At 42.5% G+C, this 17,937-nt stretch overlaps 1 protein-coding gene across 3 annotated transcripts in view; it reads right to left on the bottom strand.

The window, feature by feature from the left end:
- Positions 1-11,403, bottom strand: part of FUBP3 (far upstream element binding protein 3) — a 54,386-nt gene extending 42,983 nt beyond the window's left edge. For all 3 annotated transcript variants that reach the window (XM_023730815.1, XM_023730813.1, XM_023730814.1), the window contains exon 1: positions 11,292-11,403. In XM_023730815.1, the coding sequence (XP_023586583.1) occupies positions 11,292-11,375 (84 nt within the window). In that variant the 5' untranslated portion in view covers positions 11,376-11,403. The remainder of the gene's footprint in view (positions 1-11,291) is intronic.
- Between the last annotated feature and the right edge of the window lie 6,534 nt (positions 11,404-17,937).

Genomic DNA, 17,937 nt, shown 5'->3' with positions numbered 1-17,937 from the left:
AGGGTTAAAATGTTGTGGGGTTGTTAACCAATGTCATAAAACAGCATGTGTGTTACTGTTACATGAGAAACTATCTGTTCTGTAAGCCTTCACCTGAAGTGCAATAAAATATTTAAAAAAAAAAAAAAGATCCCCCTGAAATGAGGAGTTGTTGCCTAATGGATACAGAGTTTCTGTTTGGGATGATGAAAAAGTACTGGAAGGAGATAGTGGTGATGGTTGCACAACATTGTGAATGTAATTAGTGTCACTGAGATGTACACTTTAAAAATGGCTACAATGGCAAATTCTATATGTATTTCAACAACAACAAAAAGACCCCTTTGCCTGCTCTAAAAAAAAAAGACTGTAAAGGGAAAAGGATAAAAAGACCATTTAGGAAATACTGCTATAGTCTAGACCAGGGGCTGGCAAACAATGGCAACAGAACCACCTGTTTTTGTAAAGTTTTATTGGAACAGCCACACCCATTTGTTTGTATTGTCTATGGCTGTCTTGGCACTACAACAGCAAAAGTGAGGAGTTGTAACAGAGATGATATAGCCTACAAAGTCTATATATAACATTTACAATCTGGCTCTTTAAAGCAAAAGTTTGCTGACCTCAGTGTGTGTTAGAGATAACGGTAGCCTGGAAAGGGGTTTGTTAAAAAATTTTTTTCTTTATAAAGTAAATGATTAGAATACGAAAATACACGGTTGACATAAAGCCCATCTCCTATATCCAAGTCTCAGGGCAAGCAGTCATTTGCTTTAAAACAAAACACTGTATAAATCTTGCCAAACAGCATTCAACCAGCGACTTGCAATCTTGCTCTCCATATTTGTATTGGATAAGCTGTGGAGGCTGGCTACTTATTTACAATGTAAATGCTCTATCAGCTGGTAAAGCAGGTGGATTTAAAGGGTGAGAAGACTGCAGTGGCTAGTGTCCCAAGGAGACCCTTTCATCTACTGCAGTAAAAGGCTGCTTGGGGGTTTTCAAGATTATTGGCCTAGTTGTTTTTTAAAGTCTGCTCAAAATGTTAACAGCAGATAGTAAAAATCACCCCAAACCAAAAAAGAAAGGAGTGCAGGGGCTTCTGATTATCAGTGAGTCCCTCAATGGTGCGCATATCAAATCATACTCAAAGACAGGACCCTAAACCTAAGCTCTACACATGAGGCATTTTCCCCTCTCCCTTTTGAGGGTGTCTCTTGGCTTCCAGATCTTTTTCCTCCCTTCCAAAGTAGCTAAAATGTTATTCCTGAGTCCTTGGCCTTCCTTATAATTTACATGTGTCTTTAATGCTGGGATATCGTCTTTTTTCTCAAAGCCGATATGCTAGAAGTGTTAACAAAAGATTCCTGTTCCCAATTTTGATTAAATCAACACATACCCTTCTAAAATGTGACTGAAGCGTTCAGATTTGTTCCTAATTCATGCTTGCTTCAGTCATCTACAATTTGGGGAATTTCCACTAAGAGACAAGCACTACAGAATAATGGTTAAGAGGTGTAGCTCTGAAGTCAGGTGGACTGCATTTGAATCCTGTAAGTTACACCACTACAGTATCTGTTACATTGTAATTTACAATTTCAACATACTGTAAAGAAACAATATATTCCATTATTCATATAAATACAACCTTGTTCTAAGAAATGATTTAATATGTCTAATAAGAGAATGAGTTAAATTTCACTGTTTTTTTTAATGAGCTGACATTGTCAGCCTCCGACTCATGGCAACCCCATGCACTTTCAAAATGTTATCTCATTTATCCTTCACAATTACTGTCTAGGAGGTAGGTATCATTTCCATTTTAAGATGAGGAAAACTGGCGCTCAGAGAGCCTGAGTGACCTGCCCAAACATCTTCTAAGTGGCAGAAATAATATTTAAACCCAGAACAGCTGGACTCCAGAGGTTATGCTCTTAACCACTGCATAGAATACCTCTTTCTTCCACCTAACTTTCTTAAATGTATTTCTGGAGGACTTAAAACCTAATGATTTCCAGTGCATAGAGCTCAAATAATTACTCATATCATAACTGATAATTCTGAACAGTAGCTGCTGTAAAAGGCGGCAAGGTCCTCAGTTAATAATGGTGTAGGCCAGAAGATATGAAAGTCACTAAAGCCACAATATTCCAACAAAACCAAGGCCACTCCAGTCCTTATCTGAATGCATGACCTTGAGGAGATGCTGTTAGTGATTTTCTGCCACGAGTCATTTTTACCATTTTGGGGGGGGTGGTGAGGATAGAATGGGTTATCTCACTACCTGTGCTATTTTAAGCACAGTGATAGATGAAAAATAAATCAACATTAGACACTTATGTCTACGCTTCCACTGCCAGTAGTTAGTGGAAACATGGGGGAGGGGAGCACTGGACCAGGAGTCCTGGTTTTCCAGCCAGCTCTTCAAGTGCGTGACCTTGAGCAAATCCTTCAAGGGCCTTGCTCTTTGGTGTCCACACCTGTAAATCGTGGAGGCAGACTAAACCAGCATTTTCCAAAGTAGTACACAAGGGAGTTTGGGAGGTACATGCATAAGCATATGTGTTCTTACAGTTACATTCTATGCATGGAAGTTTTCCATTTATGATAGTGACTTAGTTTTCTTTTAAAAACATTTTAAATAAATCAAAACTTAAAAAGTGATTTAAAATACTAAGTAAATAGTATATTGAGGGTTCACTGATGTGGCAAAAATCATAAAGGTGGTATACAAATACTAAAGTTAGAGATCATGGCAATTAATTACTTCCAGTGCTCATTTTCAAGACTAATATTCTCTGACAACAGGTTTCATAATCAGAGTAGGTCACTCTATAAATTCAAATATTAAGCTGTGAATACTTCCACAACTTCATACTTACTAGAACTTTATACTAAACAGAAATAGGAAAAACCACCTGAATGCCAGGAAGTCATCCATATACTATGTCCAGGCTACTGAATGTAGCTATTGTTAATTCTCATGGATCCAGCAAGCAGAGACTACAGCTCACATTACCACCCAGGAAGCAGGAACGTAACTTGCTTCCCTGGAACCTCTGTTCTACTGTCACCCAGAGTGGCACTGCCTGGGCCCTGGAGAATACATTGGCTGGATTGAAAATCTCTGCTCCCCATAGCAAGAGAAAACAGTATGCGGCAGGGCAGCAGAGCCCAGTGGCTAAGAGCAAGTTCCAGAGGACAGTTTGTGGAATCATAGTGAATGGGAGAGTGGGGGAGACAAGTCCTAGTTCTGTATCCTACTACTTCATCTGTTACACTAAAGACAGCAGTATATAAGACTCAACGCACACTTACAAAGTGGCTGACAGTGCCCTTATTTAAGGTTCATAGTGCCCTTATGAAGTAGCTACTATTCTCATTACATTCTATGGGATTTGGAGCCAGTCTGCCTGGAACTGCATCCATGGGGATAAGGAGACAACAAATGTAACATACAGAAAAATGCTCGGCATATAGTCAGGAACAAAAAATGCTTGCTATTTTTTTAAAAAACCTTTTATTGAAATATAATAACAATAACAATAATATAGAAAATTACATGGATTGTAAGTTTATAGCTTGCTGAATTTTCATACACTAAACATATCTATGTCAATAGCACCCAATCGAGAAACAGATCCCCAGAAGCCTGCTTCATGCCCCCTTCAGTCACTACCCATCCACCCCCTACCCCAAGGATAATCTCCTAACTTCTACTATTAGCTATTGTTATGAAAATTATTACTATCATCAACAATTTCCATTTTACAGATGAGGAAACTGAGGCTTAGAGAAGTTAAATAACTTGTCCAAAGTCACCAAGATATCAAGTGGCAGAACCAAAACCTGAACTCATGCAGTCTGAATCCAAAGTCTATCCTCTTAACCATTTCACTCTACCATCCCCTGGGGATTTTGTGACCATCAAATGAGAACATATATATGAGTGCTTGCCTAGCACATGGGCTCAGTGAATGGCCGCTATTGTTGTCATCAGAGATGAGGCCCTGGCTTATCCTGCCCTATTCACTGGCATTAACGAAAACAAGGAATTCTGTATGACAATCAGATAAGATAAATTTTCTCAGTAGCTTTTCCTGACAACCTCATTCCACTCACACTTGGACAGAATTAAATAGTCCCATATTTATGTTTATAAAACACCTTATGAACTACCTCTAAATAGAACTCACCTTATTGAGGAAGTTATTGGTTATACTGTCTCTCCACTACAGACAGCTCTTTGAAGAGTGGATTTTCTCAATAATTTTGGTACCCCCTAGGACAAACATTCCTTAACTGGGAGCTCTAGGTTGACCTTCTAGAGAATTTATGAGTTTCCTGAAATTACATACAAAACTATTTATTTAAATATGCCTTGGGACAGGTCCAATGCTTTCAAGAGTCTCAAAATGAACAACTTCCCTAATGCACAGTAAAGGAACATACACGGCACACAGAAAGTGCTCATTAACCGTTTGCTGAATATGAAGTGGATATGGAGAAGCCTATCTGTAGAGAAAATGCTAAGACAACCAGTTATGACTCTAAGCTGAAATACAGTTCTGGCTGAACCACTCCTCCCCTTCCCCACCCCCACCCCCACCCCAAAAAAGGGCAAAGCCATTAGTTATGCATTTGAATCTTGGCTCTGGGCAAGCCAACATGTCTGTTAGTTTTCTCCTCTATGTTCCATCTAATTTCCACTAGTATCCCTTCAATGCTTTGTTCAGATTCTGCTGCAGCGACCTCAAAACTACCAAAGTACCTCTGCTTAGAAACCAAGTTTTCTTAGAATGCAGAGGACACGAGTTCAAGAACTACTGCATATATTAACTACTTGTGTGCCTCTGAGAAAACTGCTTTATTTCCCTTTGGCTCCTAATTTTCAAATATGAAATGTCCCTGTCCTATCTCACTCGGTTGTTGTGAGGATCTAACTCCGTAAGATAAAACCAGATGCAAATTTGTTCTTATTTATCTTTGCATTGGCCCAGTACCTAGCAAGAAGCCGTGGACTCAGCAGATCCTCAAATGATAACAGGTCATGTGAATCACATCACTACTTCCATTAACACTACTTAGTCTTGCAACTGATTTGTTATCATCTGGCACTGTAAGAAATCTGTAGCTCATGTGTCCAAAAGATGTACCGGCAGTCCCTGGGTTACGAAGGAGAGTAGTTCCTAAACTTGTCTTTAAGTCAAATTTGTAGGTAAGTCGGAACAGATGCATATATTTCTTATTCAGCCGTCAGTTAAATGTTTGTCTTAGTATATATCTTACCTTTCTATGCATAAAAAATACTTCAGAAACACTTCCAAACCGTGCAATGTTTTCAGGAGCATCACATGCCATGAATTAGTTACTATGAACCACTATGTACTTAACTCAAATTTTTAATATAAGAGGCTTTACGGTAGTCCATTCTTAGGTACAAGTTGTCAGTAACCCAGGGACTGCCTGTATTGGCTATTCTTTGGCTCCCAAGTGTCTTTATATCAAACTCTGAACGCAGAACACTTTCAAGAGGAATGATTCTAAGGTAAAATGATAGAGAAAAAGGACTGCAAACAATAGAGAGAAAGGACTGCACAGAAAAGGTGGGGTGGGGGGTGATGGGATAGGGGAGGGTCATCTCATACAATTCATAGCAACCCTATAGAACAGACTAGAACTGCCCTATAGGGTTTCCAAGGCTGTAAATCTTTACAGAAGCAAACTGCCACATCTTTCTCCCGCCGAGTGGCTTGTGGGTTTGAACTGCCAACGTTTCGGGTCATTATGAGTCAGACTCGAAAACAATGGCTAGGGGAGATACCCATTGTAACAACTAGAAAACAAAAGAACCAACGTTACATGATCAACATTTTTTCCAGATTCAACTAGATGGAAGCTCTGAACGTTAGAGCTTGAAGTGACTGTTGAGATTACCTAGCTCAACATTTCTTGAAGTCTGATCCACAGGATTGGATTTGGTTCCATGAAATAGAGGGTATGAACTCACATAAATTATTTACAATGCACACCCTATGTTGCTTGTTGGCCCAGTTGTGAGGACATTAAAGGTTCTGAGAAGTTTTGTAGTAAAGAAGCCAAGTCACTTTTATTTAACTCTGCATTTCCCTTAACTTATTTGTTCATGAACCTTCTTCCATGGAAGATATATTAACAGCCTGTAGATCAAATGTTAGGAAAGGACAACCTAGCCCAAGGTCATGCAGCTACTTGCAAGGGACTCAGATCTCCTAATTCTTCATCCAGAGTACTTTCCATTAGAAATTTCAAATGAAAACCAGACGACAGGCTCACAATTTGGAAAAGGATCAGGAAAAAAGCTGTCCACTAGGCATCCCAATGGGCAGTGTAAAACAACAGCAAGGTGGTAAGAATGATGGCAAACTGGAGAGTCAAAGCCTTGTGCAAGTGGGCAGATGCTGCCACACAGAACGTGGGAGTAGTGTTCCTAGGGGAGTCAGACAAAGCATTTGGGGGTCAAATGAAGCATGCTTGCAGGCCCACTGTGCACCATTCTCTAGCCTTGCACCTACAAGATAACTGGGACTTCAGAAGAAACCAAAGTTTGATAATACACGTGGGCTTTCAGATTTTAAAATAAAGACATCTCAGCTGAAAATGAGAAAAGCCTTGGAGGCATATAGTTCATTTATCTCTTACTTTTCTATAACAAACATCAAGTTCAGTGCTTCCATTAACGTGGGCGGTGACCCAAATGGGCTCTGCAACATCACCAAAACCCTTCACCCAGAATTCACTCTTTGGAGAGTAGTCTTCTGGGTCCTATCAAAGCAATGATACAGGAGCAGCCCATGGATTTCCTGCAGATGCTGGTTTTGCTCAGTGTTTGGGAAAGCTAAAATGAGTGTGCATGCAGGAGTTAATCCCTCATAAAATGCTGACTTGAGATATTCACCCACTGGGCAGGCACAACACAGTCCTCAGCGAAACACAACTTAAATCTATTGAGCATTCAGCATACCTGCCTTTGCTATGAGTCCAATACATCATATATTAAATAAGCAAAGACATCTTTCAAGGAGTATCCAATAGCTAATGAACGGAAACTTATTCTTTTAATGATGAATGTACAATGGTCTGTTAAAGAAAATTCAGTGCTTGTGTAAAAAAGCCAGCATCTTAAAGCACTAAAGTCCCAAATCTACCCGAGGTATACAGCACATACCCCAAACCATCTACTGCTCTGGTTCAAAATGAGAAAGAAACAGCAGCACTGGGAGGTATCTTCTGGAGGACTGGGGAACTTCTGTGGCACCACACCAATCAACACTTCCAAAAAGACGTCAGTAAAGAAAAAGTTCCAGGTCTAAAAATCTGTCAAAAGATTACTTTCTATTGACTATACAATGGACCATAACCTTGGTCACAACTGGGTGCAGGGCCACCATGATGCCCAAACTCCATGAAGCACCATTTACATTGTATTCTACATGAAGAGAATATTCTGGAGTTGTGCAATGCAGAGGCACTGACTGGGTCTGGATCAAAACAGGAGCTTAAAGTCATAAAAAGCATTAGCAGTTTGGCAAGAGAACTTCTTCTATTTAGGTGATGACCGGCAGACAGCTGGTCTAGCTCATGGAACGCTGCTGGGAATCTATAATACACCATGGAGTTACGCTATCCTGTTAACATGCAATTGCTTGCGCTCAATGATGGATGCTATTAAACTACTGGCAGTGGATTTTCTGGGAACATTCTTATATTTAGAAAAACTAAACAAAATGAAATAGATTTCCACCTATAATCTCATCCTTGTAACTTGGGCAGATGGTCAGGACAGAGGTGCAGAATGTCGCCATGGGACAAGATGATCTACTCTGGGCTTGAGTCTACATCCTGCCCTCATTAGGATCTTGCCCTCTCTAAGCAACTGGTGGAAGATGCACTTTGTGCTAACCAGCCAATGACCTGGGAGAAACAGACAAGATGTTTTGTAATTGCCAGCAGTTTTAGATCCTCATCAACCCGACCAAATCAGATCACATTTCCATACTTGTGACTTTCCTATAGAATGTATGTAAATTACTCATCTGTGCCAAATACACTTAATGCATCGGACTTCACACTGTTAGCAAAAATTTTTAATTTTCTATGACATTCTTCAGAGATTCTTTTTCAGTCTAAGACTATCATGCTGATAGTGAACTAACAATAACAACTGGTTCACTTTGTCAGAAAGAATCCATACGCTACATCAGGCCTCAAGATGCCAGAAGGGAAGCTCAGTGGATTAGGTGCTAGGCTCCACATACCAAACTTCATAGAAACTGCAGGTTCAAATCCCACCAGGGTCAACTCAGACTCTATTATGCTCTACTAGATAAACTGAGTATGAGATCTTACTGTTCTATTACAAATTTAGGAAGGCCTTGCAGATTAAGTCCCCAGTGTATGATGATTGCCCATAAGAGCTTTACACATGATAGCTTTAAGATAGCATATACAGCTTTGCAATCATTGAAGTAATGACATACACTGCCTTTTATTCCCACTTGGGGAAAAATCGTATCTCTACAACATGTGTTGTAGAGCTATAATCCGAGAAGACATAATCCAATATAATTGGAGAAGTTGGCCTATATGAAGAATGGGGCATCAGGATTGGAAGAAGACTCATTAACAACCTTCAATAAAAGTGATGACAAAACCTTGCTTACTGAAAGTGAAGAGGACTTGAATCACTTACTGATGAAGATCAAAGCCCACAGCCTTCAGTATGGATTACACCTGAACATAAAGAAAACAAAAATCCTCACAACTGGGCCAATAAGCAACATCATGATAAACGGAGAAAAGACTGAAGTTGTCAAGGATTTCATTTTACTTGGATCCATAATCAACACCCATGGTAGCAGCAGTCAAGAGATTAAAAGACGCACTGCATTGGGCAAATCTGCTGCAAAAGACCTCTTTAAAGTGTGGAAAAGCAAAGACGTCACCTTGAAGACTAAGGTGCGCCTGACCCAAGCCATGGTATTTTCAATCGCATCATATGCATGCGAAAGCTGGACAATGAATAAGGAAAACCAAAGAATTGATGCCCTTGAATTGTGGTGTTGGTGAAGAATACTGAATATGCCATGGATCGCCAAAAGAATGAACAAATCTGTCTTGGAAGAAGTACAACCAGAATGCTCCTTAGAAACAAGGATGGCGAGACTACATCTTATGTACTTTGGACATGTTGTCAGGATGGATCAGTCTCTGGAGAAGGACATCATGCTTGGTAAAGGGCCAGTGAAAAAGAGGAAGACCCTCAATGAGATGAACTGACACAGTGGCTGCAACAATGGACTCAAGCATAACAATTATGGGCATGGCGCGGGACTGGGCAGTGTTTTATTTTGTGGTACATACAGTCGTTATGAGTCGGAACCAACTCGACGGCACCTAACAACAACATGTGTGTACACAGTGGAGAAGTAGAACCACCACCATCCAGACGCCCAAATTATATAAGATCTTTTTATGTAAACTTTACTACAAGCAGACATTACAGATTTCTAACATTTCATTTTTAGCCAATGCAAATCTATAAAATAAACCTAAAATTACCCACAAACCTGTTTTTTGTTTAGTTTTTACAGACCATCAAATCCTTGGAGATAGTACTGACCTCCAGCTGTTAACATTCAGAAGTAATACACTTACAGCACTGTCTCCATTGGGCTTATTACTGCTCCGTCAATGATGCATTTCAGAGCTGGGAACATTTCCAATGAAGTTTTTCACTGCTAGTAGTAAACATCACTGCTTCAACAATCCACATTAGGTCAGCATATAGGGTCTCCCTCCCTCTTGAGCAGGTTGTCCAACATGAATTCAACCACTGGCTCAAGAGAAGCGGAAAGTCTTCGCAATGGTTCAAGATTCGTTTTATGTTCAACTACAGGCTTTCTGCAAACTGAGGATCTGAGCTCTTTGGGATAGTGACTATGATTCTTTCTTGACACAGAAGGCCAAACAAGGTGATTGTCACACATAAGCACAGAGTGAAAGCCATTACATACTAGTAACCAATGAGAAACAAGGTTCAGGACCTGTACTGTAGAGAGCACTATAATGCACCAGCAAGAGGAGTGGTGGAAGGGGAGCTGAATGGCATGTTCATCCACAATAGCCACTGGTTGGCTCTGACATCTAAGTAAGATGGATACTCACTAACGTACTGGCTGGCACCTAGGCAGTAAGTAACAAAGCATCAAATAAAATTTTAGGTGGAACCAAAGGTTTGGAAAGTTCTGGGATCCAATATAGTGTCTACAGGAGCACGAGTATTAAAATGAAAAGTCAGTATCTGGGAAACAGCTGAGGTTCCCTCCCCTGGAAAACTGGAAAGAGATGTAAAGACCATATCTTCAAGTGCCTGAGTAGAGACCTTCTTCTAATACAATGAGTCCCATGGCTTTCTGTTGGGAACCAAGCAGTAATTAGTTAGAGCCCAACTTTTTAAGTATCTGTTAGTGCACCTACAATTAAATAGGAAGAAATGATGAATATAAGAAACTCAGAAGTGTTAGCGCTAACCTGGAAATTTTACAATAACGGAAGGACACAGTCTGTTCTAAGCTTCTGTTCTGCCAGAGGCCAGAGTATTTTTGGCAGGTCCCATATTCATTCTCTAGGGAAGCCTGCAACCTCTTAAAAACCAGTTTAACGCCAACAAATTGTACGTTGTTAGATGACAGAGTTTCACTGCAGGAATGAATCCGTATCACTTAGTCTCCCCATGTAGAAGTAAAACTACTGTCATAGAAATTTCTAACTCTTGGGGACCACTCACACCCAGATAGCACTCCTCCCCCTCCAAAAAGCACTCACAAAAGGAAAATACCCTCGAGTTTCTTCCACTCCACCTTCGAAATACAGAGTCCAAAAATGATGTGTTTTTCAAGTTTTAAGAAGCTACTGGACCTGCGACGGCTGCCTTCTGTCTACACCTTGGTCCTCACCGTGACCTTTCCAGTCTCCTCCCCTCAGGAACTTCAGAACCCCACAATGCCTGCCCCACGAGTCCAGTTCCTGCGCGGGGGCGCGACGGGGACCAGGCAACCTGGGCAAATCCTTTCTCAGCGGCTGCAGGCACCTGGAACACTCGCCATGGCGCCTCATCCCCCGACTCCTCCTGGCTGCAGGAGCCCCACGGAACGGCTTGGCCCAGCTGAGGCGTCGGCCCAGGCTGCCTCCCGCCCCCAGGCCCGACCCCCTTCTCCCCACCCGGCCCCGCCTTGGCCTCTTGTGCTCCCACCAGCAGGCAGAGCCCGTACCTGCCGAACCCGGTGCAGAGCGTCCACGAAGCCCTCGGCCTTCATCCCCACCGGAGCACTCTGCCCCTGCACCAGCTCCGCCATTACCGCCCCCACCGCCGCCTCTCGCCTCCCCCGTCCGGCCTCCCGCTCCGCTTGGGGACCCGTAGCCGGAAAGGGAAAATCGCCCTACTTCCGGCGGAAGGGAAGCCGGGACGCTTGACGCGAGAGGAGCCGTGTCTGCGAGGCGGGGTCAGGGCACGTGACTGCAGTCCGGAGGGATGCTGGGGGCGGGGCCAAGGGCGCGAGAGGTGGGCCGACCGCGTCAGGCTGGCGTCCGATACCGAAAGACACGTTGCGACTTTGCGTTTCATAGACGCGATTTTGTCCAGGGCCATAGATAATATCGTGACAGCCCTTTAGGTTCGGGTGTGTCCCCGAGGTGTCCAGCTGTTGACCGTTTGAAATCTGAGAGGAGTGTCGTGGCTTTCCCCACACAGCACCCCAGCAGTCATGGTTCGCTAAAAACCTGGCCCCGCAACCTCTCCTAGAAATAGCCATTGGCTTGGAATTTGGGGACTGAGCGTTTGAAATGGCACCGTGAGGACCCAGAATGAGGCGTGGAGGGGAAGGGACAGCACCACAAAATGCCAGTGTTCCATGTTTGTAGGGAGTCCCCGGCCCGACTTCTTGTACCATATTCAGTTTGCATGAGGATGGGCCAACGCCATTTCCATGGGGTTGCCTGGTGACAGTGCTCAGGAAGGACGCTACCACTGGAAAGCCAGCATGGTGTTCTCTTATACATTCCTTCACCAACTCTGAGACTATAGAAGAACAGGAAATACCACAGGACTATCATTGCTTCCCTGCCTGCTGAATCAAAACCGATTTGCAAGAGGGCTTCTTGGAATGCTTAGGTAATGTTTTTTTCCCCCCATGGTAGTGACTAGGTATAGGGTTTTAAAAGCAAGGGAAGGAAACTTAATGCTGGAATACACTTGAGTCTCTGAGGTAGATCTTATTTTGTAATTAAGAAACAAAAGCCCTCCAAAAGTAACACGGTTATGGGCTTTGACACCCATCTTGCAGGTTCAGATTGGGGTGTCCACCTTTGGATTAGGTCCCTGGGTGGTGCAAATGGTCTGCCCTCAGCTACTAATAAAAAGTTGACGGTTCAAATCCACCCAGTGATGCTGTGGAAGAAAGGCCTAGAGATCTGCTTCCATAAAGATTACAGCCAAGGAAACACAATGAAGCAGTTCTACTCTAACACACAGGGCTGCCATGAGTCAGAATCGACTCAGAGGCATAGGGTTTCAGATTAACAGATCACCCTTATGCCATTTTGAAGTTATGAAGAAAGATGAGTGATAAGAAAGGGAAATAAAATCCAGTGTGACTTCTCTTGATGAACCTCTGTCTCAGCATCTAGAAGAGGTTTGGGTTTCAGAAAGAAATATGAGAAATAACTGGACAGTAATCAAAAAACAGTTCTTTGGTAATGACTTCACTACTAGACTATGAGTTTCTTTAGAGCACAGACTGAATCTTATTTTTTTCTGTATCCCTAGAGTTTGACATGTAGTAGTTGCTTAGGGCGCTTCTTTGAATTGTATAATGCCAAATTGGGATAATCCTGAGATTATGCCAAAATCAAAGAATTTGGCAAAATTGAAAAATTGAAGATTACCACTTTTGGACAAAATATTTTACCCCATGTAGGAAAGCACATAGTGGTGTGTGTTGTTGAAGTGCTGCCGTGGGGCAGAACCGTATCAACAAATCTATTTGTTGCCCAGTCTGGGTGGGCTGAGAATTTTAACTTTGCTATGTTTGTAAATCATAATTATAATCATGTTTGTAAATCATGACAAATTATGGATAACACTGCAAAGAATGGGAATTCCAGAATACTTAATTGTGCTCATGAGGTACCTGTACATGGATCAAGAGGCAGTTGTTTGAACAGAACAAGGGGATACTGCATGGTTTGAAGTCAGGGAAGGTGTGCGTCAGGGTTGTAGCTTTTCACCATACTTATTCAGTCTGTATGCTGAGCAAATAATCTAAGAAGCTCGACTGTATGAAGAAGAATGCGACATCAGCATTGGAGGAAGACTAATTGACAACCTTCAATATGCAGATGAAACAACTCGCTTACTGAAAGTAAAGAGGACTTGAAGTACTTACTGAAGAAGGTCAAAGACTACAGCCTTCAGTATGGGTTACACCACAATGTAAAAACAAAAATCCTCACAACGGGACCAATAAGCACAATCATGATAAACGAAGAAAAGATTGAAGTTGTCAAGGATTTTATCCACTGTCAACACCCATGGAAGCAGCAGTCAAGAAATCAAGCGACGCATTGCATTGGACAAATCTGCTCCAAAAGACCTCTTTAAAGTGTTGAAAAGCAAAGATGTCATCTTGAAGACTAAGGTGTGCCCGACCCAGGCCATGGTGTTTTCATTCACCTCAAATGCATGCAAAAGCTGGACGATGAATAAGGAAGATCAACAAAGAATTGATGCCTTTGAATTGTGGTGTTGGTGAAGAATATTGAATATACCATGGACTGCCAAAAGAACGAACAAATCTGTCTTGGAAGAAGTACAACTAGAATTCTTCTTAGAAGCAAGGATGGCAAGATTACGTCTTACGTACTTCAGACATGTTATCAGGAGGGATAGTCCCTAGAGAAGGACATCATGCATGGTGGAGTAGAGGGTCAGTGAAAAAGAGGAAGACCCTCAACAAGATGGATTGACACAGTGGCTGCAACAGTGGACTCAAGCATAACAAAACGATTGTGAGGATGGCACAGGACCAGATAGTATTTCATTCTGTTGTACATAGGGTCGCTATGAGTTGAAACTGATTCAGCGGCACCTAACAACAACGACGTTTGTAAAAATCAAAGATATGGGAGGCGGGGCCAAGATGGTGGAGTAGTCAGACACTTCCTGTGGTCCTTCTTACAACAAAGACCCGAAAAAACAAGTGTTTCGATTATATATGACAATGTAGGAGCCCCGAAGATCAAAGGCAAAGTTGAAGAGTCGGACTGAGTGGTAGGGAGACGGAGAGACAGTTCAGAAGCAGTGAGGAGTTGCCAGACCTGACCCAGCGGGAACTGGTACCCTGCATCCAGCGCACACAGTGAGGCAAGCAGTGGTGCTCAGGATTCATTTTCCACATTGGGAGAGACCGAGCAGTGGAGAATCTGCTCACCTTCCAGAACCAGTGAGAAGCGGCGCTCAATCGGCAAAAGATAAGTACATGCATCTAACCTACCGTGCAGATCAAAAACCACCACCTTTGGGAAAAACCTCTCTCCCATTTACTTGCCCCCTCCCCACTCCACACTGAAGTCCGGGCTGGCTTCAGCCATTGCTGCATCCCCTGGGCCGGAAGTAAAGACCCAACACACACCCTGAGCCATTCTCCTAGCCTTGGAGAGGGAACAAATTAACAAGCAGGAAAAAGTAATCTGGCAGCTCCCCTAAGCCTGGAATTTAGGGTAGGCGCAGCTCCTTTGCCTAGGCATAGGCATAAGGGGTCCACGAACTTCGAATGCTTCTCACCCCTGCATAGACTTCTGTGCGCCCATTTCAACAGCGTAGGCCCTCATTAGTACAGTACAACGGGGTATATACCTGAAGCCTAACTTCAGTTGTCAGCTATATGGTGGAGTGGCAGGTTCATGACATTTGACACCGCTCTCCATTAAGCAGGGTCTTCACCCACATCAGATACCTGAGGACTGGTGGCTCCATCCACACCACCCAGCCAGCCATGACAGGGGTCCAAGAATAAGTGGTGCCTTCCAGTCTTACAGCCAACAGCATTGGGTGCCCATAGTCCGGCTGCAAAACCCACGCACAACATGCTCTAGGGAACAGGGACACGTTTTCCTCCCAGTCATTCAGGGCAGCTGTCAGCCCCCTGCCTTGCTCAGCATATGATGCCCTACTGCAGCCAGATAGTTGTGGCAACATCAATCACTGCCGCTCATCTAGGACTGTAGGTGAAAGCCTGCACCGCACACTTGGTGACTGACTACCTGGACACCTGAGCTGAATCCATACAAGAAAAGTAAACAGACTCCTGGGCTCACATACCTAGTAACATAAGAGATCCAACCACCTGGTGACATGATGTTAGAGCTTCAAAGGCACCGGTAATCAAACTAACTCATATGAGCAGCCTGTTTGGGCATATTAAAACAAAACAAGAAGTAGGACACAGTAAGAAAACATAAATATAACTTATTGATGGCTCGGAGACCACAGTTAATATCAAATCATATAAAAAGGCAGACCATGACGGCTTCAGCAAGCTCCCAAAACAAAGAAGAAATTTTCTGGAGGAAGAGAACTTCTTGGAATTACTGGAGGTAGAATACAAAAGATTAAAATACAGAACTCTTCAAGAGATTAGGAAAGCTTGCAAGCAGCCATCTAAGATGCATCAAATGATCCCAACAACCTGGAGTAAAGGAGAATGAAGACTACGAAAGACACAAGAAAAGTAGTAGCCCAAGAGACAGAAAGGGCCACATAAAGCAGAGACTTCATCAGCATGAGACCAGAACTAGATGGTGCCTGGCTACCACCAATGACTGCCCTGACAGAGAACACAACAGAGTCCCAGATGGAGCAGGAGAAAGGTGGGGTGAAGAACTCAAATTCTAGTATGAAGACCAGACTTAACAGTCTGACTGACACTGGAGGTACCCCAAAAAGCACGGCCCCTGGTTTCTCTATCAGCCCAGAACTAAAACAATTTCCGAGGCCAACTCTTCAGACGGGGATTGGACTGAACTGTGGGACATAAAGTGATACTCATGAAGGGTGTGCCTCTTAGCTCAAGTAGATACAAGAGACTAAATGGGCAGCTTCTGTCCGGAGGTGAGATGGGAAGGCAGAGAGGGTTAGGAGCTGGTTGAATGGACATGGGGAATCGGTTGAAAAGGAGGAGTGTGCTGTCACAGTATAGGCAGAGCAATTAGAGTCACATAACAATGTATGTATAAATTTTTGAATGGGGAAAAAAACGATCAGGAAGGAGATCATGCAAAATGCAGAACAAGCCAAGGAACACACAGACAAAGCGATAGAAGAACTTAAGAAGATTAGAGAAGAGCTTAATGACAAATATAACAGGCTGCAAGATTCCATAGAGAGACAGCAATCAGAAATCCAGAAGATTAACAATAAAATTTCAGAATTAGACACCTCAATAGAAAGTCAAAGGAGCAGAATTGAGGCAGTGGAAGTTAGAATTAGTGAGACTGAAGATAAAGCACTTGACACCTTGTCATGGATTGAATTACGTCCCCCCAAAAATGTGCGTATCAATTTGGCTGGGCCATGATTCCTAGTATTGTGTGGTTTTCCTATATGTTGTAAATCCTGCCACTATGATGTTAATGAGGGAGGATGGGTGGCAGTTGTATTAGTAAGGCAGGACTTAATGGACAAGATTGGGTGTCCTGAGGCAATCTCTTGAGATATAAAAGAAAGAAGTGAGCAGAGAGACAGGCGGACCTCATACCACCAAGAAAGCAGTGCCAGGAGCAGAGTGCGTCCTTTGGACCTGAGATCCCTGCGCGGAGAAGCTTCTAGTCTAGGGGAACACCGATAAGAGGAAGGCCAACAGAGAAAGCTTTCCCCTGGAGCTGATGGCCTGAATTTGGACTTTTAGCCTACTTTACTGCGAGGAAATAAACTTCTGTTTGTTAAAGCCATCCACTTGTGGTATTTCTGTTATAGCAGCACTATGACTAAGATACACCTACATATTTGAGGAAAAATCAATAAAATAATTTTAAAAAGTGAAGAAACCCTAAGAATTATGTGGGACTCGATCAAGATGAATAACCTACGAGTGATTGGAGTACCAGAACGGGGCAATAACAGAAGGTACAGAGAGAATTGTTGAAGATTTGTTGGCAGAAAACTTCCTTGATATCATGAAAGATGAGAAGATATCCATCTAAGAAGCTCACTGAAACCCACGCAGGGTAGATCCCAAAAGAAAGTCATCAAGACATATTATAATCAAACTTGCCAAAACCAAAGATAAAGAGAGAATTTTAAGAGCGGCTAGGGGTGAATGAAAAGTCATCTACAAAGGAGAGTCGATAAAACTAAGCTTGGACTACTCAGCAGAAACCATGCAGGCAAGAAGGCAATGGGATGACATATATAAAGCCTTGAAGGAAAAAAATTGCCAGTCAAGAATTATATATCCAGCAAAATTGTCTCACAAATATGATGGCAAAATGAGGACATTTCCAGATAAACGGAAGTGTAGGGAATTTGCAAAAACCAGACAAAAATTACAAGAAATACTAACGGGAGTCCTCCAGTTAGAAAATCAATAACATCAGTTAACAACCCAAGACTAGAACACAGGACAGAGGAACCAGATATCAACCCAGATAGGGAAGACACAAAAACAAATCAAAGCTAAAATGCTGAAAATAGAGAAACCGAGACGTCAATATGTAAAGGATGACAACATTAAAACAAAAAAGAGGGACTAAAAAAAATGTAGTCACACCATGGTCTCGGGGAACATCTAGCTCAATTGGCATGACACTACTTATAAAGATAATGCTCTACATTCTACCTTGGTGAGTAGTGTCTGGGGTCTT

This window comes from Trichechus manatus, unplaced genomic scaffold (assembly GCF_000243295.1).
Source record: "Trichechus manatus latirostris isolate Lorelei unplaced genomic scaffold, TriManLat1.0 scaffold00038, whole genome shotgun sequence".
Taxonomy (NCBI): domain Eukaryota; kingdom Metazoa; phylum Chordata; class Mammalia; order Sirenia; family Trichechidae; genus Trichechus; species Trichechus manatus.
This window is presented reverse-complemented; position numbering and strand designations above follow the sequence as displayed.